The 24,418-nt window shown below is 45.1% G+C and overlaps 1 protein-coding gene across 1 annotated transcript in view; it reads left to right on the top strand.

Annotated features, from left to right (window-relative positions):
* The first annotated feature begins 10,511 nt into the window (after positions 1-10,511).
* UNC5A (unc-5 netrin receptor A) overlaps positions 10,512-24,418 on the top strand; it is a 143,840-nt gene continuing 129,933 nt past the window's right edge. Inside the window, exon 1 of the mRNA XM_070735831.1 lies at positions 10,512-10,614. Within this exon, the coding sequence (XP_070591932.1) occupies positions 10,512-10,614 (103 nt within the window). The remainder of the gene's footprint in view (positions 10,615-24,418) is intronic.

Genomic DNA, 24,418 nt, shown 5'->3' with positions numbered 1-24,418 from the left:
CATGGTGTTAGGAACTAAAGCTTCTATTCTGGCACCTCGGAACATATTTTTACAATCTGACCAATCAGGCGTTGACAGTGGGGTTGTCCCTCTGACCTTCCTGCCAATCAGCTTAAAGCTCTGTTGGGAGAATTGGCTGGGGGTGTATGGTTGGGGGTCACCACAACATGAGGAACTATATTAAGGGGTTGTGGCATTAGAAAGGTTGAGAACCACTGCTCTAGAGTCATTTTTTTCTTTTTCTTTCTTTTTTTGGGGTGGGTTTTTTTTTTTTTTTGGTCAGGCATGTATTAGATCAGGAGTATCCAACCTTGGCAATTTTAAGACTTGTGGACTTCAACTCTCAAAAAACCTGGTTGAGGAATTCTGGGAGTTGAAGTCCACAAGTCTTAAAGTTGCCAAGGTTGGAGACCCCTGTATTAGATAACAGATATAAGTATAAATATAATTATAAATACCTGAAATGGATATAAATAAAAGGGAACATTAGGACAGGGACAGTAGGCTTATGCATGCCCCTTAAAGACTTCTTAGGAATGGGGTGAGGTCCAGAGTAGACAGTCTTAGGGTAATGTTTTCGGGGTTTGTTTTCTTTTTTCTTTTCATTTTTCAAGTTTTCATGGCCAGTCTACCCTGGGCTCACATATGCAGCAGCATCCTCTTACCAAAATCTAGCCACGAGGGATTTATGGGAAAAGAATTGAAAGAATTGAAAGAAAGCTGCCTTAGGGTACCAAATCATTTTGCGAGGAGCTATTGGGTCTGGCAATGGTCCTGTTTGAATTCAGCATGGCCTCTACGCAGTCAAAATTCTCCAAAAGCTTTGTGTTAAAAGATGAAAGCGCTATAGAATTGATGTTTCAGAGAAGTTTAAACAACACAACTGATCTCATCCGGAACCTTTCTATAGTTTTAAATGTTTTGCCAGGGCCCAACAGGAGAAAATAATAGGAAGGTTAAGGAAATAGGATCAGGATAGACAAGGAGTGATTGAGGAGACACTGGTCTCAAAGTGATGGGATGCAGTTTCTTTCTTGCACATGCCTCTATGCGCTGCAGAGCTAATTTCTTTTGCATCTCCAGGGAATGAGCCATTAACAAGATGCTCAAAGGCCTTTAAGAACTGAAGTGGGTGAGAAAAGACTGGCCCTGCTGCTGTCTTCCTGCAGTCTGGAAGAACATGTGTTCTGGTTCGCTCAATCTTAGCGGAGCTTGAGACCTTTTTTTCGGGAGGAATTGGTGCTGGTTTGGCACTCCAGGTCCGTACCAATAATCGCTATTCCCTCAAATCACCATTAAGGAGCTCCTTTCTCTCTGCAATTGAGTTCCTTTTGCAGGCTTAAGGCTGGAGTTCACTTTTAAAGGAAAAACACAATCAGATATATGATTGAAGCAGGGAAAGGAAGGGCAAGAGCATTTTCAAACGGAGTGGCAGAAAGCCTTATTTGGATCAGAGCTGCTCTGGACAGAGGGACGCTTTAGCCCTCTGCCTCCAATATGCTCCTGATTAAAATTATTTGCTTTGACAAGAAGCCTCCAAACTGACACCGATAGTAGCCATTAGTGTAATATGAGGGGGAGGACAGTCCTAATTTTATCTAGCCATTACTACTGTATTATTCAAGCTGGGGGAAGGGACCATTTGAGACGTATCCCTCTGCATGTAGATGATAATAATAATAATAATAATAATAATAATAATAATAATAATAATAGCAGCAGCAGCAGCAGCAACATCCCTCTGCATGTAGATAATAATAATAATAATAGCAGCAGCAGCAGCAACAACAACAACATCCCTCTGCATGTAGATAATCATAATAATAATAATAATAATAATAATAATAATAATAATAATAATAATAATAACAACAACAACAGCAGCAACAACAACAACATCCCTCTGCATGTAGATAGTATCCCTCTGTATGTAGATAATAATAATAATAACAACAACAACAACAACAACAACAAGAACAACAACAACAACAACAACAACAGAGTTGGAAGGGACCTTGGAGGTCTTCTAGTCCAACCCCCTGCTTAGGCAGGAAACCCTGCACTACTTCAGACAGATGGCTATCCAACATTTTAAAACCTTCCAGTGTTGGAGCATTCACAACTTCTGGAGGCAAGCCGTTCCACTGATTAATTGTTCTAACTGTCAGGAAATTTCTCCTTAGTTCTAAGTTGCTTCTCTCCTTGATTAGTTTCCACCCATTGCTTTTGGTTTTACCCTCAGGTACTTTGGAGAATAATTTGAGTTTCTCTTCTTTGTGGCAACCCCTGAGATATTGGAAGACTGCTATCATGTCTCCCCTGGCCCTTCTTTTCGTTAAACTAGCCATGCCCAGTTCCTGCAACCGTTCTTCATATGCTTCAGCCTCCAGTCCCCTAATCATCCTTGGTGATTAGGGGACTGGTGAGACACAACTAAAGCTTTATTTGGAAACCCTCTACGCCTCTTGTTGGCTGCTTCGAAATTAAAACAGGCAAGCAGAGATCTGCCATCCCCGCTGAGATGTCATCTGTGTTGTTGGTGTAAACTTGAGGGTTGCCAACCAAAACCTCGTACAACACAAATGAGGAGCCAGTGATTTTTCGGGGCACCTTAGCTGCAGTGAACCCGAGATGAGCTGCCCATTGGGCCGTGGCTGTTCTCTGGCGCAGGCAGTGGTATAACTAATATAAATGGGTCCCAGCCTCAAAGAGGCACCAATATTACTAAGAAAGGCCTCGCAGGTGACCCAAGCATCTGCGCATTAGACCTATTTATGTGTTTCGTGAAAATAGAAGAACTTAACTACTCTCTACTGCCAAGCTGTTTTGTCCTCCCTCATCAATCATCAAACAGCTCCAAGAGCAGCAGGGAGTCTGCTGGGACTCCAGCCTTCTGCTTAAGGCATGGGTGGATAGCAGATAATGTCCAAGATTGGGGTGGGGGTAGAGAAAGGTTTGGGCGGCGATTGGCTCAAGAAACAGCTGACATCCCAGCGGGGGTGGGGGTGGGCAGAGGCGCCCCTGCATGTCTACGCATGATTTCGCTACCTGCCCAGGTGCGCTGGACTCCGCTAGCACTCAGAGCCACGGCAGCGAGCACACATCACCATTCCACCTTAGCAGCCCACCTCTGGAGGTGAGGAACCCAAAAACTGAGTTGTTCCATCTTTGTATTATGGGTCAGAGGCAGCTATAATAGCCTCCCCCAATTTGGTGCATTGAATACCTGTAATTCCCAAGCAGCGTAGCCACTGAGGATTAATATCCGACACATCTGGACTCTTATTGACTTCCAGGACTTGAAGCAGCGCAGAGAATGCCAAATTCCGTGATCATATTTTCTGCTGATAAAGGGGCTCATGAAGGGCATTCTTGAGAAATGCTGCCTTCGCAGCAGACATTTTGTTTGCTGTGTGACATTCCGCCTCAGTCCCATCAAGAGGCTGTTCTGCAATATATTTTAGAAAGTAACAGAGAAGGGGAGGAAAGAAAGAAAGTAAGGGGGACATAGGTCTGGAGTTAAAATTGGGGTGGAGGCAGGGGGTTCCAGTGGTCAAGTTTCTTTTTGGTTACTGAAATCTCAGGGAAACCCACTCCATCTTAAGCAGTGGTCCTCAACCTTTCTAATGCCGCAACCCTTTAATACAGTTCCTCGTGTTGTGGTGACCCCCAACCATAAGTCTAGCGCCAATTCTCCCAACAGAGCTTTAAGCTGAATGGCAAGTAGGTCAGAGTGACACCCCCACTGTAAATGCCTAATTGGTTGGATTGTAAAAATATATTTAATATCTATATGAAACTGCTGGGTGAGATCATCCAAGGCCATGGGGTGGGGTATCATCAGTATGCTGATAATACCCAGTTATACATCTCCAACCCATGTCCAGTCAGCAAAGCAGTGGAAGTGATGTGCCGGTGCCTGGAGGCTGTTGGGGTCTGGATGGGTGTCAACAGACTCAAACTCAACCCTGACAAGACAGAGTGGCTGTGGGTTTTGCTTCCCAAGGACAATTCCATCTGTCCGTCCATCACCCTGGGGGGGGGGAGGCATTTGCCCAGGTTCACCTGGTGCACCAATTGCGGCCCTATTTGGACAGGGACTCATTGGTCACAGTCACTCACGCCCTCATCACCTCAAGGTTCGATTACTGCAACGCTCTCTACATGGGGCTACCTTTGAAAAGTGTTTGAAAATTTCACATCGTGCAGAATGCGGCCGCGAGAGCTATAGTGGGGCTTCCCAGATTTGCCCATGTTTCTCCAACACTCCATGGCTTGCACTGGCTGCCAATCAGTTTCCGGTCGCAATTCAAAGTGTTGGTAATGACCTTTAAAGCCCTACATGGCATCGGACCAGAATACCTCTGGAACTGCCTTCTAATGCACGAATCCCAGCAGCCGATAAGGTCCCACAGAGTTGGCCTTCTTTGGGTCCAGTCGACTAAACAATGTCGTTTGGCGGGCCCCAAGGGAAGAGCCTTCTCTGTGGCAGCCCAGGCCCTCTGGAATCAATTCCCCCCAGAGATAAGAACTGCCCCTACCCTCCTTGTCTTTCGCAAATTACTTAAGACCCACCTGTATCGCCAGGCATGGGGGAACTGAGACACCTCCCCCAGGCTTTTATATCTTATGTATGGTATGCGTGTGTTGCATGGTTTTTAAATGATGGGTTTTTTAGATGTTTTTTAATATTAGATTTGTTTCCATTGTAACATTGTTATTATTGTTGTTGTGAGCCACCCTGAGTCTATGGAGAGGGGCGGCATACAAATCTAATAAATAAAAAAATAAAAAAAATAAATATTCCAAGGTGCTTTAGTTCCTAACACCATGGGAAATTTGTCTTTTCCCCATGATCTTAGGCGACCCCTGTGAAATGGTTGTTCGACCCCCCAAAGGGGTCCTAACCCCCAAGTTGAGAACCAATGATGTAAAATGATTCCAGAGCCTGGAGGACAAAAAAGAGATTTTTATTATTATTATTATTACTATTTGTATGCCGCCCCTCTCCGTAGACTCGGGTAGCTCACAACAACAGTAAAACAATGTATAACAAATCTAATAATTTAAAAGTCACTAAAAACCCCTTATTAAAAAGCAAAAACATACACACAGACATACCCTGCATAAACTGTATAGGCCCAGGGGAGATGTCTCAATTCCCCCATGTCTGACGGCAGAGGTGGGTTTTAAGGAGTTTACGAAAGGGCAAGGAGGGTGGGGGCAATTCTAATCTCCAGGAAGAGCTGGTTCCAGAGGGTCGGGGGCCGCCACAGAGAAGGCTCTTCCCCTGGGTCCCGCCAAATGACATTGTTTAGTCGACGGGACCCGGGAAAAGGCCAACTCTGTGGGGACCTAACCGGTCGCTGGGATTTGTGCGACAGAAGGCGGTCCCGGAGATATTCTGGTCCGATGCCATGAAGGGCTTTATAGGTCAAATAAACCTCTCAAAAGATTCTCTGAAAATTAAATTCCCTATCCGATTCCCAACGTGCATTTATTGGCTTCAAGGGTGAAACTACTGCAGTCAGCAACGGCTGAGCCTGAACTCAGCTGCCTGACTTTGAAGCGTTGATTAATTTTGATACGTGGCTTTCCTCTTAAGCGACAAGACACATTTCCTCTGATGCTGGCAACCGGGCGGTTATGCCCACCTGACTGTGGCCCAGAACAATGAATGCCAACCTGCTCCCTCTTTTGCATGACAATGTTGTACGGATATGTGAGCTTTTGTGCATCCCTTGGGTTGATTTCTGGCATTGTCAGGATGGGAAGTGGAGAGGCACCTGTCAGTCCTCCTCGAGAGCACCGACTGTCACTTCTCATAGGTGTCAGGAGTGAGGGTGAGTCCTTGCAACATACTCACCACGAGCAAAGATCAGTTGTGCTTCCCCATCTCCTGGATGAAGTTTTAAGACAGCCACTGTAAATACCTCTCTCTCTCTCTCTCTCTCTCTCTTTCTCTCTCTCTCTCTTTCTCTTTCTCTCTCTCTTTCTCTCTCTCTCTCTCTTTCTCTCTCTCTCTTTCTCTCTCTCTCTCTCTCTTTCTCTCTCTCTTTTTCTCTCTCTCTCTCTCTTTCTCTCTCTCTCTCTTTCTCTCTCTCTTTCTCTTTCTCTCTCTCTTTCTCGCTCTCTTTCTCTCTCTTTCTCTCTCTTTCTCTCTCTCTCTCTTTCTCTCTCTCTCTCTTTCTCTCTCTCTCTTTCTTTCTCTCTCTCTCTCTCCTGAAAAGTATCCAGGGGTTGAGAAATACCTGCTGACGAGCAGCCAGATCTTCCCTTCCCCCTCCCCTCCACGCTCAGGTCAATGTGTGCTTGAAAGGGGGTTTCTATGGAAACCCCAAGGCTGGGCAGTGATGTCACCGTTGAGACTTTGTCTCCTACAACCCCATCCGTGGGCTGTCAGGGCCAGTGTCCCCTAAGCGCGTCCACCCCTTTTCTTTTGACACTTGCCTGGCCACTTGCTCTTTTCTTCTGACAGTCAGGTTTGAAGCGTCACCAGTTTCTGACAGGGACACTGCCCTCCAAGGGAAAGTTGGGGGCAAAAGTTCCTAAAATAAGTCCAGTGCCGGAGAAATCAGGGGGGAGAGAGAGAGAGAGAGCAGAGACAGATTTATGTAAGCTCTGAAAGCAGACAATTCCATTCAAAAACCTTGATGCATTTACTGCCCCAGGGGGATTGTGTCTGCTAAGTAAGTGTTTTAAAAGGGGGAGGGAGGCCCCCTCCATCCACAATGTCCTAGACTGGCAGTTTCTGAAATTCAAAAGAATCCATTTTATGCTTACCCATAAATAGGTCTCCAGAATCCTCTTAGATGAGATCCTCAACCATTTCCTCCCTCGTTTTCTTTTTCTGGTTTCCATAAAGACAACACCAAGCTGAGAAACACTGCTCTACTGCTTCAGAAGGTCTTAGAAGGGAGCTTGCCTTTACCTCCGCTCCAATCTATCTTGTTTTAGGGCAGTGATGGCGAAGCTATGCAATGGGTGCCACAGGTGGCACATTTATTTTTATTTTTATTTTATTTATTTGTTATGTCCAATACACAATAATACACAATGAGGGTTACAGAGGATGTAATCAGGTAGAATGTATTAAAGGGGGAATAGAGGAGAAAATAAAGGAGTGAAATATAACTATGAGAGAATAGCAGAAAAAGATATAGGTATAGAAGAGAAGGGAAGATATAGGAGATATAGGAGAGACAATAGGACAGGGGATGGAAGGCACTCTGGTGCACTTATGTACACCCCTTACTGACCTCTTAGGAACTTGGTGAGGTCAACCGTGGATAGTCTAAGGGTAAAGCGTTGGGGGTTAGGGGATGATACGACAGAGTCCGGTAGTGAATTCCACGCTTCGACAACTCGATTACTAAAGTGGTATTTTTTACAGTCAAGTTTGGAGCAGTTAATATTAAGCTTGCATCTGTTGTAGGCTCTTGTGTTGTTGTGGTTGAAGCTGAAGTAGTCTTTGACAGGCTGGCACATGAGTCATTGCCCCAGCTCAGCTCCAACGTGCATGTGTGTGCCAGCCAGCTGATTTTGGGCTCACACAGAGGTTCTGGGAGAGTATTTTTTGGCTTCCAGAGAGCCTCCAGGGGGATGGGGGAAGCCCTTGGAGCCTGGAGAGGGTGAAACACAAGCCTACTAGGCCCACCAGAAGTTGGGAAACAGGCCGTTTCTGGGCCTCCAGAGGGCCTCCAGTGGACAGGGGAAGCTGTTTTCACCCTCCCCAGGCATTGAATTATAAGTGTGGGCACTTGTGCATACACGATAGCACACGCCCATGCTCTTTCAGCACCTGAGGGGGAAAAAGGTTTGCCCTCACTGTTCTAGGGCCTTGGAGGGAGTGGATTATGGACGGCTACAGCTGCCCCAGCCTAATTGCTCACCCTGCAGGAGAGCTACATGTGCCTTCAAAGGAGTGGCAAACGTTCTATGATGGGCGTCTCTTAAGCAGATGCCTTAGGGGCAGTTTGCTGTCCTAGACTCAAGCTATTATTATTATTATTATTATTATTATTATTATTATTATTATTATTATTATTATTATTATTATTATTATTATTATTGCCAAAGAATCCTTGAGGAAGATTGGCCCACCTTTCAGTTCCATGTCAGAGATCTTAAAGGGCAAGTGAAGAAAGTGTGTGAGTGAAGGAAGGGTCTTATTTGCCCCCCAGGCCCTACACCAGGGGTCTCCAAATTTGGCAACTTTAAGACTTGTGGACTTCAATTCCCAGAATTCTCCAGCCAGCATAGCTGGCTGGAGAATTCTGGGACCTGAAGTCCACAAATCTTAAAGTTGCCAAGTTTGAAGACCTCTGCCCTACACAATGTGGATCCTGCTTTGTTGACTTGAGATCTAACCCCCCCCTCCATAAACTAGACACATTGCATATAACATAAAAGTGTTACATTTTCAGGCTCTCCTTCCCTTTGGATGGGTCTTTGTCTCTGTTCCTTGATGCCTCCTAGATGCACAGACGGCTCCTCTCATAATCTCTAGCCAAGACACCACTTGGGGGGGGGGGCTGGCGATGGAAGTGCTATACTAGCAAATCTGCCAGGGACCAGGTAAGGGGAAGGCTGGACTACAGAATAGCCGCTTATTCTTTGTGCTGCTTTGTCTCTTACACCTTCCCTTCTTCCTCTCCCCCACCCCCCTCCGTTTTTTCCACGTCTCTGGGCTTGCTATGCTTTCCCTGGGGTGGGGTGTGCGCAGGTGATGTGTGCATGGTTGCATTCCCGAACGTTTTCGCCCCCCCCCCCCGCGTGCGATTCAATGTACCTATTGTTTGCCTAGGTGTCTCAGCATTGCCTGTATTGTTCCCTGTCTGTTTTGTCCCATCTTTTGTGTCTGTTTCTGCAAAACACATTCAGGGGTCTTCCCCCCGCCCCATACCAGGTCAGCCTAGATCCTGTCTTCACTTTGGGGGGGGGACTAGCGGGGTCACCCGTGCCCTTCCTCTGCAGCAGGTCTGCAGCAGGACAGCGAAGGGGAGGCCAGGCAGCTCCTGGTGGAGGGGGGGGGCATTTGTCCAGACCAGAAACGCCGGTGATTGACAGCCCCTGGCCTGCACCAGAGAAGCCCAGGCCTGGACTCCCCGAAAGCAGACGGGACTTTTGGAATCCCTTGAGACTTCGGCCAAGGTGGCGAGCGGAGGAAGAGGAGAGTCCAGCTTTCCCTCTGCAGAGGGCACGGCGGAATCTCCCCAAATCAAGGGGGGTGTTTCCCCTTCTCCCCCACCCCCGCCGTCCTTCCTGGCCCCTCTTTCCTTGTGCAACACAGGAGCGAGTTCCTTCTGTGCGAGTGAAGAGGCGACGCCTCCTCAAAAAAAAGCAGCAGCAGCAGCGGCGGCTGCCAAAAGACGGGCAGGGAGGGGGGCGTGTCGCTGTGGGCACCTGTTGACCTTGGGCCCCCTGCCTGGGTGGAAGCGGGAGGGCGCGACCGGCTGGGCCACCCTCGACGCTCGCTCTTGCTCTCTCTCTCGGAGAAGGCCGCCCGGAGATCGGAGGCTCCGCTCAGGGTGCCGGTGGGGCTGAATTGGCTAGCGGCGCGAAGGAGGGACGGAGGGGGGCGCGGTTGGAGGTATAGCCGAGCCTGTTGGACGGAGAGGCTGCTTCGACAGGGACCGGAGGAGGGGGAAGGACGCTTGCAATGGGGGGGAGGGCGTCTCCCCCCCCCTCCTCACACGCCCCCTCCATTTGCATTACGGGCTGGTGTCCAGGGGAAGGAAGGGGGGGAAGGCCGCGCGCCCGCCCCCTTTTCTCCCCGAGCCTCCTCCGCCGGGCAGGTTTGTTTCTTTTGTTTTGCAGCCCGCCTTTGCACTGGGAGAAGAGCGCGCGCGTGCGTCTCCGCCTGGCGCCCGCCGCTCCCGCTTCCCTCCCAGCGGAGAGCTTGTTTGCGTCTCCGGAGCTTGTTCAGTCTGGAACCAGCTGTTGCTCCGTCCCTTCCCGTGGCGCGGATTCCAGTCCGGGTTTTTGGCAAGCCCCCCTCCCTCCTTCCCCCCCCCTTTCGCTGGCTCTTTTCTTCTTTCTGTGTCTGCATTGCCGCGGACAAGGTGCTCGCCGCCAGCCCAGCGCTGCCTGGCAGGGAAGGACCGGAGAACGGAGCGGGGCGAGACGGAGAGCGAGCGAGCGAGAGAGAGAGACGCGCACACGCACAGTCGCGCCGCGGCGCTCGGCGGGCGAGGGGGGTCTATGCGGCTGGCCGGCGCTGGCTGCCGGAGCGAGCCCCCTTCTCCGCCCGACGCCCTCCGAGCCCCGGCGGCGGGTCCGTCGGGCCATGAGCCGCCGATGGAGCAGGCGGGGAGCCCGCGGCAGGCGTGGGTGCTGAGCGGCCCTGAAGTGCCCTGAGTTGTGGCGGGGGGGCAGCGCCGGGCGGACTCCAGCTGGGACAGGCGGCTCCCGGCCGCTCCCCGCCCCTGCTGCTGCCGCCGCTTCTTCCTCCTCCTCCGGACCGGGGCTCGTCCCGTCCTCCGGCCGTCCCCGCGCCTCCTGCCGAGGGAATGGCTCGATGGCTGCAGCTCGGCGCCAGTGCCCGCGTGGGCACGGGGCTGTGGCAGGTCCTGCTGGCCGGCACCATCCTCACCAGCCACATCCAGCCCAGCGGTGAGTCAGAGCGGCTTTCACGCGCGGCGGCGGCGGTGGGGGGTCTCGGCGGACGGCCGCGGCGGTGGCGCTCTCTTGCCGGGGGAGGGACGGCGGGCGATCGGGCGATGAGGCTCGACGGAGACGAGGGTGCCCACGGCAACCGACCGGGATCTCCTGGCGAGGGACGGGTTGGATGAGCGGAAAGAGGACCTGAGTTTGTGAAGGAGGCGGCGGCGATGGTGATGTTAAGATGAACCATTGGAGGGGGGGGTCGCGTTGTCAGTCGAGATGCTTGGCGAGAAGGGAAGCCACCTCTTGCGGGAACCCGGGACTTTCGACCGGAGAGCACTTGGCACCACAAAGTGCAGCAACAAAGTTTGGCTTTATTCTTGCTCTGCAGAAAGGGAGCCATTGGGCTCAGCGGCATACGGGTGCCCGCCTCCGTTGCCCTGGGAGTGCCCAAGAAGACTGCTTTTGTTGCTGCTGCTGCTGCAGCGCTGGGCGAGGAGGCCTGGCTTGGTGCTTCTGCCCATTGCTCCTGTCCTTACACTGAGTCCAAAATCAGAACTCCGGAGGGAAGTCCACCCCCACCCCGTGCCTACCTGATATCCCTCCACAACCCACCACCACCTGACTGGGAGGGAGTAGGGGGGCAGTCTCTCACAGAACTCATAGACTCTTCTTTTTCTGCAAGGTGACAGAAGGGTTTTGTGGAAAGAGGCAAACCAAAGTTTGCATGGCCGCATTCTGATCTCGGTAGAGTGATTGGAACCTCTGGAGAGGCAAAATACGGAAGGGGAACTTCTGGCAATTCTTAGGGCAATTGCATGGGGGTGGGGAGCATGTAAGAGAAGGCAAAGATTCGGAAAGGATGACTGATTCCTGGGATGGGTTCCCCCAAATGGTGACATCTCCTACCCTGGGTCCTGGAGGGACACTAAGGGTTGTGGGAAGAGGGGCAGCCGATTGGGAGGGGGAGAGGGGGAAGCGTGGGTATTGTACATAATCTCCTTCAGAGCTTTGCTAGGAAGCCCTCCGTGATTTCCCCATAACAATGGCACCCATGGTGTGGCCAGACTCCGATGCAGTTTCTAGTTCTAGCAACAGCGCAGCCTGTAATAAAAAAAATTAAAGCAGCTGCACAATCCATGGGAATCCACTCAAAGCTTTCGTTCTGAGAAGGGAGATGGTAGACTGGGGACCCCAAATTGCAGAGACCTTGCAAGGTCAACCAGCAGGTCAGGTGCAACGTGTGGGAGGCGGAAGCAAGATGGCTTTCCCAGGTCTTCTGCCTCTTTTTCCACCCCCACAACAAGCAGAGTCCCAGAGAATGAATGGGAGACACAAGTTGTACTCTCTGGCATCAACCGCTGAAAGATTTCCAAATGACAATCCTATTAATTCCATCATAATGCAGCAAGGTCATATTGTGGCTCCCATACATTCTTGAACACGCTTTGTAACGGGTCGGCCATATGATCTCCAGCTATCCTGGACTGCAAGTCCCATAATGCCCACTGGCCACGTTGAATAAGAATCCTGGGGTTTGTTTATTTCAGCACATCAGGTGGAAAGATTGCTTCATAAGGTGTGTGTTTAAAAAAATGGTTAAATGGATGTTTCACAAATTAAGGGGCTATACACCCATGCATACATACACACATGCATGTCTACAGGGGCTGAGAGAGCACGCTGTGAGATCTCACGTTCCACACATGGTATCGGCATGCGCAGACCTTCACACAAGCAAAGGGTAATTTATACCTATGACTATTGCATGATAATGAAATCTTCATGCATGCACATAAGATTACACACAAATACCAGTACAGTGTTCCCTCACTTTTCGCGGGGGATGCGTTCCGAGACCGCCCGCGAAAGTCGAATTTCCGCGAAGTAGAGATGCGGAAGTAAATACACTATTTTTGGCTATGAACAGTATCCCAAGCCTTCCCTTAACACTTGAAACCCCTAAATTGCAATTTTTCATTCCATTATCAACCATTCAGATTATTACTCACCATGTTTATTGATTAAAGTTTATTTTAAAAAATATTTATTAAAGGCAGACGAAAGTTTGGCGATGACATATGACGTCATCGGGTGGGAAAAACCATAGTATAGGGGGAAAACCCGCGAAGTATTTTTTAATTAATATTTTTGAAAAACCGTGGTATAGACCTTTCGCGAAGTTTGAACCCGCGAAAATCGAGGGGACACTGTATATGCACACACAGAGAGAGTGTGTACACACACAGAAAAGAGAGAGAGAGAGAGTACACAGACACGCTTACATCTTGCAAATATTCCCAGAAATGATGAACACTTTTTAGGCAACATGCCTCCAATCCCACATGGCCCACAGACTTTCATGCCATAGAAACATTAAACTCTGTACATAGGCAGAACATCTGGCAGTGAAAACAGACACTCTCTACAGAGCACCAACTGCACACAAAAACAACCCCAACCACCCAGCCCCCTCCCCATTAGAGTTTACAGCCACATAGTGGTTCTTTTCAAACTCTTCACATGCCACAGGCTGCTTTGAAGGATGAGGACAGGATCTGGCAGCTGAGAGGAGCATAAGTGGATACTGTTTGTCGTTTCATTCTTTCCCACTGATGGCCGTGCCAGCCTGCAGGGAGCCAGCCAACTCTCCAGCAAAGTGGGAGGTGAGGAGGGGGTAGCAGAAGCCCACCAGCGCAGAGACACAATCACCCAAGGAAGGCCTGTGGAAGGGGGTCCGTTCCCTGCTGGAGGCAGCCAGTGTCGAACCTGCCAGGAGCCTGGCAGGGTGTGAGGCCTGCCCCTTTGGGGAAGGGCAGTGGAACCGATTTGCACAGTGGGGTGGGCAGCGGCAGAATATAGCTGCCCAGTTGCGCTTTATTCCAGATTCACAGGAATCTAGGCCAATCAAAATACCTACCTCCCATCCCCTCCTCCCCTCCTGCCCCAAATTATTGTGCTATTCTGAGAGTCACAGTGCCAGCCATAGCCAGGCACAGTGTAGGAGTTGAAATAAGCTCTCCAAATTGCTTGACTAATTCCTTTTCATTCCACCTCTCCTTAGCCCCAAGCGCCCCTTTCCTTGGATGTTCATAACTGCTCTTTGGCCTCATATGCGCTTTGTCACTTGTCTCCGGGTTTTCTCTTTGGCTCCATAGTCCAACATTATTGAAATCAATGACTCTTCACTCTCTTAATTCCAGCTTCCTTCCCAATTCTGTCACCAAGGCATGTTCGTCTGTGGGAACTGAGGAATCCAATCACTAACCTAATACAATACCTCGTCTTTTTAAATCACAATATTTGGCACTCAGGACATAGTTACCAAAATGAATTAAACTCCTCTTTATCACACAAGCATGCCTCGGATTTTGCCCTTCCCCTACCCTCCTTGTTTCTTTTAAGCTGCCCTGACGGATAGATAGATTAAAGGATATTCAAGAGTGATTGATTTGTCTCGGTATTGATCTTGGTGGTGGTGGCCTTAGAGTAAAGGTGCACCAGACAAAGGTAGCTTTGATTGGCAACCTCAGTTTAGATGGAAAGTGTCCTAACTAAGGCAACAGCTTGGGAGAAAAAGGAGGAGGATGCCTGAGTTGGTCCTGGGGTAACTTTTAGGAAGGGGAAGCCAGGATCCTGTAATTTAGTTGGCATATTCCTGAAATCTTTCTTGATTCAGCTTGGCTTGCCTTCTCCATCAGCAATGAGACAGAACAGGGCACTGTCTGCTGCCTTGGCATTCCTCCACAACATTACCCAGCACCTTAAATTAGGTGTAAGTTAAGCAACATTGAACCTCACTTTTCATGCAAAGGAGGAACAAAACAACAGAGCTGCACCACTGCTGGCTTGTCAATGCAGTATTGTGCAAAGTTCTGGGAAGCAGCCCATACTATGAACTGAAAGCCCAAGCAGGGCTCTTTGTTTTATTTTATTTCATGTTAGATAACAGATATAAGTATAAACGTGGTTATGAATACATGAAAGGGATATGAATAAAAGCAAACATTAGGACAGGGACAGGAGGCACGCTGGTGCGCTTATGCATGCCCCTTAAAATGTCTTCCAAAGAAGGATGCCCTGTTAAGTAGACACTGAATATATGTTTAAAAAATATGTGACATCTGGTAACACAGAGCCTTGCCTTCATTTCCTTGTTCTAAATCCCAAGGAAGATGTCCCACATAAATTTCTCACAACCCAGGCAGACACTGAGTGAGCATCCTTTCTCAGTCACCCGTGGAGAAATGTTGTGGTCAGGAGAATCTTTGAATCTAACCTCTTTCTGGTCAAAGAGCAATTGGGGGGTGGGGTGGGGTTTGAGGGGAAATTTATTCTCAGGGTGGCAAAGGAGAAGGCCAAGACTTGAAGAATTGGGGAGAAAAGCTCTGAGGCCATATATGTATGATATGGTGTGACTGCATGAATGAGATTTTACATGGTTTTATATTATTGTTATTGTTTACATTGTTTTCATTGTTCTATTATTCCTATTGTTATAAGCTGCCCTGAGTCCTTCGGGAATGGGCGCCATACACATTTAATTTAATAATAATAATAATAATAATAATAATAATAATAATAAATATTGCTATAAATTATTGTTATTATTATTATAAATTGTTGTTGTTATTGTTATTGTTATTATTATTAGCCATCCATCCCTGATTTGTGATCACATTGTGATGGAATTCTTGCTGAGGATCCTGCTATGCACATACACACACATCCCAAATAGAGTCAAATAGTACTAACGGAGGAGAATATTTGTAGCTCAGGATTGAAATGAAGGCTCCTTGGTGCTTGAGCATTGAACATATTACCTAGTTTGGATAACAGAACTTCCAAGAAAGCAACCCAGCTCAGAGTCAAATACTATGCTGAAAGCAATCACAGTCCTATAGATAGACAAGAAAACGCCAGGCCGGTCTTTCTCCAGCTCCACCCACCTTCACCATGGACCTTTTCCAACTTCCCGTTCATGGTTCTTCATGTGTCAGCATCCCAGAAAAAAGGAGGCATGTCAAAAGTAGTTTCCCCTCATCTAGTGCTGTCTTGAAGTGTTAATCTACAATTCCCAAAATCCGTAGTGAACAAGACCTACATATTTGGAAACAACATTACAGAACATCTAGAGAGCTTCATCTCTAGCAGCATCATAGAAAGGGTAGGGTGGGGTTTATAGTTTGAGAATTGGCTCATTAGTACAAATTTCTCTCAAGTAATCCACCAATAGGATGGGTGTAAACAGGGTTATCTTGTACTGTAATATTGTCTCTCTCCCACTGCCTTGAAGGGCCAAATGTGTCTTGGATTAGGCATATCATCTTGGTGGGGACATTAGACAACCAACATATGCCCTTTCAGTCTCTTCTGAAACTGATATAAAATCAGTCAGCCTGGTTAAAACTGAAAGTTGAATATGATTATTCCCATTCTTTAAAAATACACAAAGAAAGGGATGGCAAGCATCTGGATTTATTTGAGAGTTCTCTAAGGGTCAGTTGTGAGAAATACAGAGGTGGAATTTAGGAGTTATACTGTTCGCAAAACAGCCTATTTTAATTGTGAATCCAAATCCTCCGCGAGGAATAGAATCGCCTTCTATTATGTTACTCACTCTTTGTTTCCATAATTACACGGGCTAAACACAGTTTGATGGATCATTCCTCACTCACTTTTCAATGTTCCAGGCAATGTTTTTCTAATTCTAATCTAATCTGCATCTTTGATGGTGGACTAATTAACCTAGAAATGTTCCTTAGAGACACCAACAGGTATTGCAATCACCATTTGATTCTTGGAATAGTCTTTGGAAGAGAAACAAGAATTCTGATAATAGAGCTGTTAAATGTATTTAAACTTTGTAAAGAAATTGCCCTGTATTATCTCTTAAATAAACAAGGACTTGTTCATCAGGAATAGCAAAGTGAAAGTTTTTAACTGTTTGTTTGCCATCTTTATTAATTTTTCCCGAATAAATTGATGAACATATCCAGCAACACCTTCCTCCTCATTTTTTTTCTCACAGCAACACCCCTGCATGGTGAATAGAGCTGAGAAGGAGAGTGACAGGCCCAAGGTAGCTTTGAACTCATGGTCCCCCTGCTTTCTTGGCCTGGTGCCTTAACCACTAGACCACACTGGCTGTCATGAAAGACCATTGCTAAAACTGCACCCAGAAGATGTGCTTATACAGTACTGCAGGGGGTGGTGGTGGATGGGGCAATGTATTGAGGCGGTGGGGAAAGTGTTGATAAATCAGAGGAAATGTAGAGACTCTGTAAGGACAACTTGAGGGCTGGGCATGTTACCAAAGCAATTCAATCTGTTTAGTCTCTCTAAGAGTAGGGTGAAGGGTGACTTGATCATAATCTCTAAATATCTATATGGTACAGAAAGAGAATTCTGATGCTAGTTGACACATTAATGCAGCAAACAAAGGCAGAAGGAGAGGCCTATGGCTGAAGACCGATGCCCAACAAATTAAGCCAAGCAATTACTTGTCGGGTTCCCTCCTAGTACCAAAAGAGAGGAAAGTAACCACTGAAGTAACCTGACTACAGAATTGTTGCTCCGTTCAATAAAGCCGTCTTTCATAACAGAAACTCCTATCAGAACAAAGGATCTGTAAGATCTTTCATTAGCCCCACTTTCCACCACACATGAAAACCAAAGACCGTCTGGTGTCTTTGGGATAGCATCGACTAGATAACGACTACTGAGCCAATTTGTGGCTCTTCTTGGTTCATGCTGGGATCAGCTGCACCTCCCCTCAAAAGCATGCAGAAGTAAAGAAATAAAAAGGCAGGTTGTGCCTTTTCTTTTAGGAGACAGACAGATCATTACTGTGAAGCAGAGCTGAAAAGCAGACACTTCCAGTAGTCGTAGGATGAGAGTTCCACAAGCATATGTGGAAAGTTAAAATGGGTACTTCTAATATTACAGGCTTCTCATACATAATTTCCAGGATTTCAGTTGATGCCTAGTGACCATGGATAAATTTTCTTCGTGAATGATCTGTCCCAAAACGTCTTCTCTGTGCTGGCCCTGGCCCTCTGGAATAAACTCCCTCTGGAGATACGTACCCTCCTGGTCTTTCGTAAAGCTTTGAAGACCCACCTCTGCTGGCGGGCATGGCGGGCCATGAGTGTTGAGATTGTCTCAGGCCGATATTATGAATGATTGAATTGGATGAGTGTGTATGATTGTATATGGGGTTTCCTAACATTTTTAGTAATTTTGTATAATTCTTCTAAAAGTTATTTAGATTTCTTTATATATATATTGCGGCATTTATAATGTTGTACACCTCCCTGAGTCGTCTCGGGAAGGGTGGCATAGAAATCTAATAAATAAATAATAAATAAATAAATAAATAAACTGAGTCCATCCAGCTTGTTGTTGCTTACCTGTTTCTTCTTTTCCCAGTATGGAGCCTTCTTCAGAAAGCTGGATCTTCACATAATGTGACCAAATTAGGATAATTTGAGCCTGGTTTTTTGTGTCTTAAGTGAGAACTCTGGGTAGATTTGTTGAATGATCCGTTTACGGTAGTGTTCCCTCGACTTTTGCGGGGGTTGCGTCCCGAGACCGTCCGCGAAAGTCAAATTTCCGCGAAGTAGAGATGGGGAAGTAAATACATTATTTTTGGCTATGAACAGTATCAAAAGCCTTCCCTTAACACTTTAAACCCCTAAATTACAATTTCCCATGCCCTTAGCAACCATTAGATTATTACTCACCATGTTTATTTATTTAGTTTATTTTAAAAAATATTTATTAAAGGAGGACGAAAGTTTGGTGATGACATATGACATCATCAGGTGGGAAAAAACGTGGTATAGGGGGGAAACAGCAAAGTACTTTTTAATTAATATTTTTGAAAAAGCGTAGTATAGACTTTTTGCGAAGTTCGAACCCGCAAAAATCGAGGGAACACTGTATTTCTTTTCTTGGCTGTCCATGATATATGCAGGCGTCTTCCTCTATGACCAAAGTTCAAAAGTTCAATGCTCTTTCTATCATGCTTCTTCAAAGTTCAACTTTCCTACCATAAAATGCCATGAGGAATACCATTTATTGCATGATTCTGATACTTGTACATATAGACATAGAAACATAAAGGTTTGATGGTAGAAAAAGACCTCATGGTCCATCTAGTCTGCCCTTATACTATTTCCTGTATTTTATTTTAGGATGGATGTTTATCCAAGCCACGTTTAAATTCAGTTACATATCATAACATCTGAATATCTTTTCTACCGTAAGACATTCATGGTTGCTCTATCAAGTGCTAGTCTTGTGGCATATTTCTTGATTACCTGTTCCTTTATTGTTGATGATGGATTCTAAAAGGCACTTCAATATCTTAATTGTCAATTCTATGGCTAGTTGCTGTACCTACTGTCATTGGCTTTGGCTTATTTATATTTAATTTTATTCCCATTTTTATTGCGTTACTTGATTTTTATTACTAGACCTTGCAAATCTTTGCATTTTCAGCTATCACAGTAGTGTCATCAGCATAATGCAGATTGTTTATGTTTCTTCCTCAGTTTTAAAACCATGCTAATTTTCCAGTTCAGCTTCCCTTAATATATATTTAGCATATAGGTTGAATAAATCAGGTGAAAGTGTGCAGCCTTATTTCACTTCCTTTGCCAACAGGAGCCACTTTGTTTCGCCTTGTTCTGTCTGTACTGTGACTTGTAGATGGTCAGAATAAAATGGTGTGGCAGCAGCAAATGCTACTTTGGGGTTCAGAATCGAATTTGCAGCTCTTCCCTTTCCAATCTCACGCAGACATCCCAACTACTGGAATCTCCAAAATCAGAAATTTTAGTGAAGCTAAAGACTTCCTTTCATTTCCTCTCCATAATCCACACAATTGTTTTGATGGACAATGGACAAATTTGTCTCCTTCAGTTCTGCTGCTACAATTGAGTCTCATCTATATACGTCAGAACATCATAAACATCACGAGGAGGCTGTGAATATCTTGCAACCTGACATTCTTTTGGTCAGAGGCAGCTTTAGGATAACAATTCATTATCTTGGTTCATTGATTTTTGTATTTTTTTTAGCAACTGAATCATAAGCAGAAAAGAGATGTTAGGGTGGATGAGAGCGTAAACATAAGAAGTGAGTTTTTCCCCCTCTGGTTTACAGAAGATAGCAATGTGTAGATTTCCCTGCAAAGATTGTGATCTATCAATGACCTAAGACAGTGGGAATGCTAGAACGTAGGAAGAAGCCTTATGTTAAGTCTAGCTGTTCAGTATGGTCTAAATATTTTACGAGCAGCTCTTCAAGTTTTCAGTCAGGAGTTTTTCCCACCATTTCATCAAAATACTGAGGCAGGAGCTCTATTTCACACAAGCTTCCTTATAAAGACAAATGGGATAACACTGAGTGAATAATATCTGCAGCAAATGCATTTGTCCTATTTCACAGAGAGCACACTTAAATTTCCTAAATGCCATTTGGCCGGTAGCTTCAGTTCCTAGCTAGAGTCTGCAGATATTGTATGACCAGGATTCTACCATTCGGATCTTACTTAACATTCCCCAACCCCAATCCACACTCATAACAGTTCTTTTTTCTACAGCCTCCTAAGAATGTTCCAATAGTACATCGTGTTGTTTACCTACACCTCCAGCCATCTGAATCATTGAAAAGATCAACATAAAAATATAAGAATTATTGCCCCAATCAAAAATCCAACCTCTCTAAATTGGAAATGCTGTAGCTATAAGATGCTTGCAAACAAGCCATGATAGAGGAGTTTTTTTTCCAGGCACATGACAGTTGGAAATAAATTATTGTTACAGACTGACTTTGTTATAGCTAATACTGTATTTGTTGATAGATAAATGAACAGAGGGTAAGTCCGATTGTCTTTTAAAGTCAATGGCCATCAAAACAGTAAATTTCATAAGCTAATTATAGCATGCAAGATCAAGTATCTTAATATCTTAATATCTCCACTTGCCAATAATTTAATATTGATGAATAAAGAATTCACTATTTTGAAAAGGGGATAGATCAGTTCTATATAATTTCCTAATACTATTCTTAACAATATTTATTTATTTATTTATTAGATTTGTATGCCGCCCCTCTCCGTAGACTCGGGGCGGCTTAGAACAATAATGAAACAACATATAATAAATCTAATATTTAAAATAATTAAAAGACCCTTAGTTAAAAAACCGAACATACACACAAACATACCATGCATAAATTGTATAGGCCTAGGTGGAAGGGAATACTGTATCTCAATTCCCCCATGCCTAACGACAGAGGTGGGTTTTAAGAAGCTTACGAAAGGCGAGGAGGGTGGGGGCAATTCTGATCTCTGGGGGGAGTTGATTCCAGAGTGTCAGGGCCATCACAGAGAAGGCTGTTTCCCTGGGTCCCGCCAAACGACATTGTTAGTCGACGGGACCCGGAGAAGGCCAACTCTGTGGGACCTAACTGGTCGCTGGGATTCGTGAGGCAGAAGGCGGTCCCGAAGATATTCTGGTCCGATGCCATGAAGGGCTTTATAGGTCATAGCCAACACTTTGAATTGTGACCGGAAACTGATCAGCAACCAATGCAGACTGCGGAGTGTTGGTGTAACATGGGCATATCTGGAAAAACCCATGATTTCTCTCACAGCTGCATTCTGCACGATCTGGAGTTTCCAGATATAACATTTCATGTACTTCTTCAGTCAATTTTAGTAATCTAAAAAAAACTTTCATTATTATTTTCTTTAAGATGTCACAATTCTCTGATTCTCTTTGCCAATTATGCTAATGAAGAAGCACAGTAGCCCCCATACAGCATGCCTACATCTAGATCAAGCAGCCAACAAAAACTGTTGGAAAATATCTTAACTACCAGTCAATATTAAGGACATTATTAACCTCAACAATACATACATGTGTTTACAAACACACATATCACACATTCAGTTTGGGGAAAGGTTTTACCTAATGAATGCTAATCCAGGGTCATCATTCAATTTATTGATAGGTCTACATGGTGGTTTGGCTCATATACTTTTATTAGCATAGGCTAAAATGAAGTTATGTCTCTAGGGTGTTTTGGGAATGCAGCCATTATCCTAGCATGTTGTATGAACCAGCCCATTATGTTAAGTAATACTTACTTGGGCAAATTATATGAACATAACTATGATTTTTCAACTCCAGTTTGGAATCTAGGCTGTTGTTCAACTCAACCATGTACAGATCTGTATCACAGACCAAACTAATCAGTAATACATAAGAGTAATATTCTGTCTAGGTATTCCCAGAAAACAAAACCCTTTGCATATGGAAGATTAGAACAGAAGAGTATATGTAAGAATAATGGTGATAAATGAGACAACAGTATTCAAACAACAGCCAGTTCATCTAAGGCTCTAAGCAGACTGTGAAGGCTGCATCTTTTCCTCATCTATATACTACTAAAGCTTTCCTTGTCATTATCTTTAACTGGGCCAAAAAGTGCATCATAAGGCTACACGTTTTGGCCTTAACTGGGCTAACTTACAGAATGTTTCCAAAATCCAAGACCCATGACTACAAAAACAATTAAATTTGGGGAAATTATAGCTAGAGCAATGCTTCTATTGCTGTGAACACGTGACCTTCATTTTCAAGATACTTCCTACCAGCTGGGAAGGGAGATTTCCGATGCTCTCTGCTAGATTTCCATAAGGAAACTCATTGGGGAAGCCAGCAGGAAGTCAGGATTCATCCCTGCTCCCCTGTGTTTTTTTTTTCTTTTTTAGGTAAGGAAATATCTCTGAAATAATGACCCAGTGGGGCATGGATTGTCTAGTTTATTTCAATATACTTTGCTTTCAAGGCCAGGGAAATAGCAGAAACCTTTATGACATGCTACTTTTGAACTATGTGTGTAACAAAAGAGGGTTCCACTTACAGTACCTTTGCCACCAGTTCACATTGTGACATTTTACACATGTCCCCTCGTGCAGTTTTGCTTCTGTAGCTGAAATCAGCCCAAAATGCAGCTGAGGAACTGATCAGCTGTGCTTCGGGCAAAGAAATAAAGGTCAGTATAAACCGAGGGGTGTGGTGGGGTGGGAGGACCCTTTTCCAAGCAGCAGAACAGGGAAAAAACATTTACAACAGTAAAAAATTCAAAATATAAAAATAGTTATGCTCACAGACCAGTACCAGCCGATCCAGTTCAGTGATGCCGCCAGCACGTTGCTACCTGTTTGGGCGATCCAGTCCAAACCAGGAAGAACCCGGTCCTTGTGTGTAACTATATATACTGGAGAATATTCACTTATATGATCTCCCACAAACCACCTAACATGATGCATTCACAGAACAGAAGCATTCACGTGGTGTTTCCAAACGTGTAGCTCTGTTTTGAACTTTCCTCCCTCTTCTTTGCTCCAATCGATCTGACTGCCCGAGGGCCTTTCAAGTGCTAATCCTGTTTGAATCTTGGATTTTCTTTCATTTGTCCCTGCATTACAGAATTATTCCCAAAGGGAATGTGGTTTGCATTATGGACAGAAAAGGGGGAGGGGGGAATGTAGGATAGGCAAAAGTATCCAAAACTTCCTTCGGGTGATCTGAGAGCAGACCTGCTGCCTAGAAATGACACGGCATATCCAGATGCAGGCTAAATAGGGCTCTGAAAGGGAAAAATCTCCAGTTACCCTGGCTGCCTGTTGGCATTTTCGGTATAAATGTCAGTGTGAGAATCTAAAGCTGAGCCAGAATGCTCTGGGCTGAAAAAGACCATTTGTAGAGTTTGGGCATTTGCCAATGCCAGAACAAAAGGGATCAATTCTGTATTAATAAGGGCTGGAGAGAATAGTCTAAAGCAGACTATGTTTGCATATGGGCTAGATTTGTGATTAGCACATAATGCTGAAAATCCACCCAAAATGAAATCACAAGTGGCAGATTCAAATTGAGAAGTGGCCAAGGGTTCCAGGAGACACAAAGCTTTGTGGGTTTTTTTCATTATCATAGAAACACAGACCCTCCTTGTTCTGCCATCTTCACTAAGTCTATCAGATCTGGGCTGCAAAACTTTGGACAAGCACAACCTGTGAGCAAAGAGACCCAGAAATCTTTGCTGCCATCTGCTCTTTGTTTGGAATTTTGCAGCCCAGATTTGGGAACTCTAATCTGCAAAATAAACCTAGAACAGAGGTTTACTCCCAACACATCGAGCATGTTGGCAAAGCTGATGTAATGAGTATTTATAAGCTTTTGATTCTATTCATATTTCCTTAGATTGAGTTATATGGAGAAGATTGAGACACAATTTGTGAGTATAAAGAAGTTGTGTAGAAAGGAGAATAATAAACATTACCGATGGTCACTCCCTGTGACTATAATTAATTTCCCCTGTCCTATCAGGTCAGTAAGATAGCCAATGCAAAGAAGGGAGCAACAGTTCTTAAGTAACCAGTCATGTGGTTCTCATTAGAGTTACAAATATCAGGACAACCTCATGGCAGCAGCAGAGAGTGAGTTATTTATTTATTTATTTATTATTTATTTGTTTGTTTGTTTGTTTGAATTTTTTTTTATGCTACCCTTCACCTTAGACTCAGGACGACTTACAACATGTTAGCAGTAGCACTTTTTAACAGAGCCAGCATAGATATAGAAGTCTAATCCCAGTCTGGCCTTCCTATTTTTAAAGTTTCTTTATTGATTTAAAAAAGAATATTTCTCATATATTTTGTTTTGTTTTTACAGGTCTTAATCCGTTTCTATTACATTTTAGATATATCATTCATTTCTCTATACATTCTGTTAAA

Source organism: Erythrolamprus reginae, chromosome 2 (genome assembly GCF_031021105.1).
Source record: "Erythrolamprus reginae isolate rEryReg1 chromosome 2, rEryReg1.hap1, whole genome shotgun sequence".
NCBI lineage: Eukaryota > Metazoa > Chordata > Lepidosauria > Squamata > Dipsadidae > Erythrolamprus > Erythrolamprus reginae.
The sequence above is the reverse complement of the archived record's forward strand: the minus strand, read 5'-3'. Positions and strand labels throughout refer to the sequence as shown.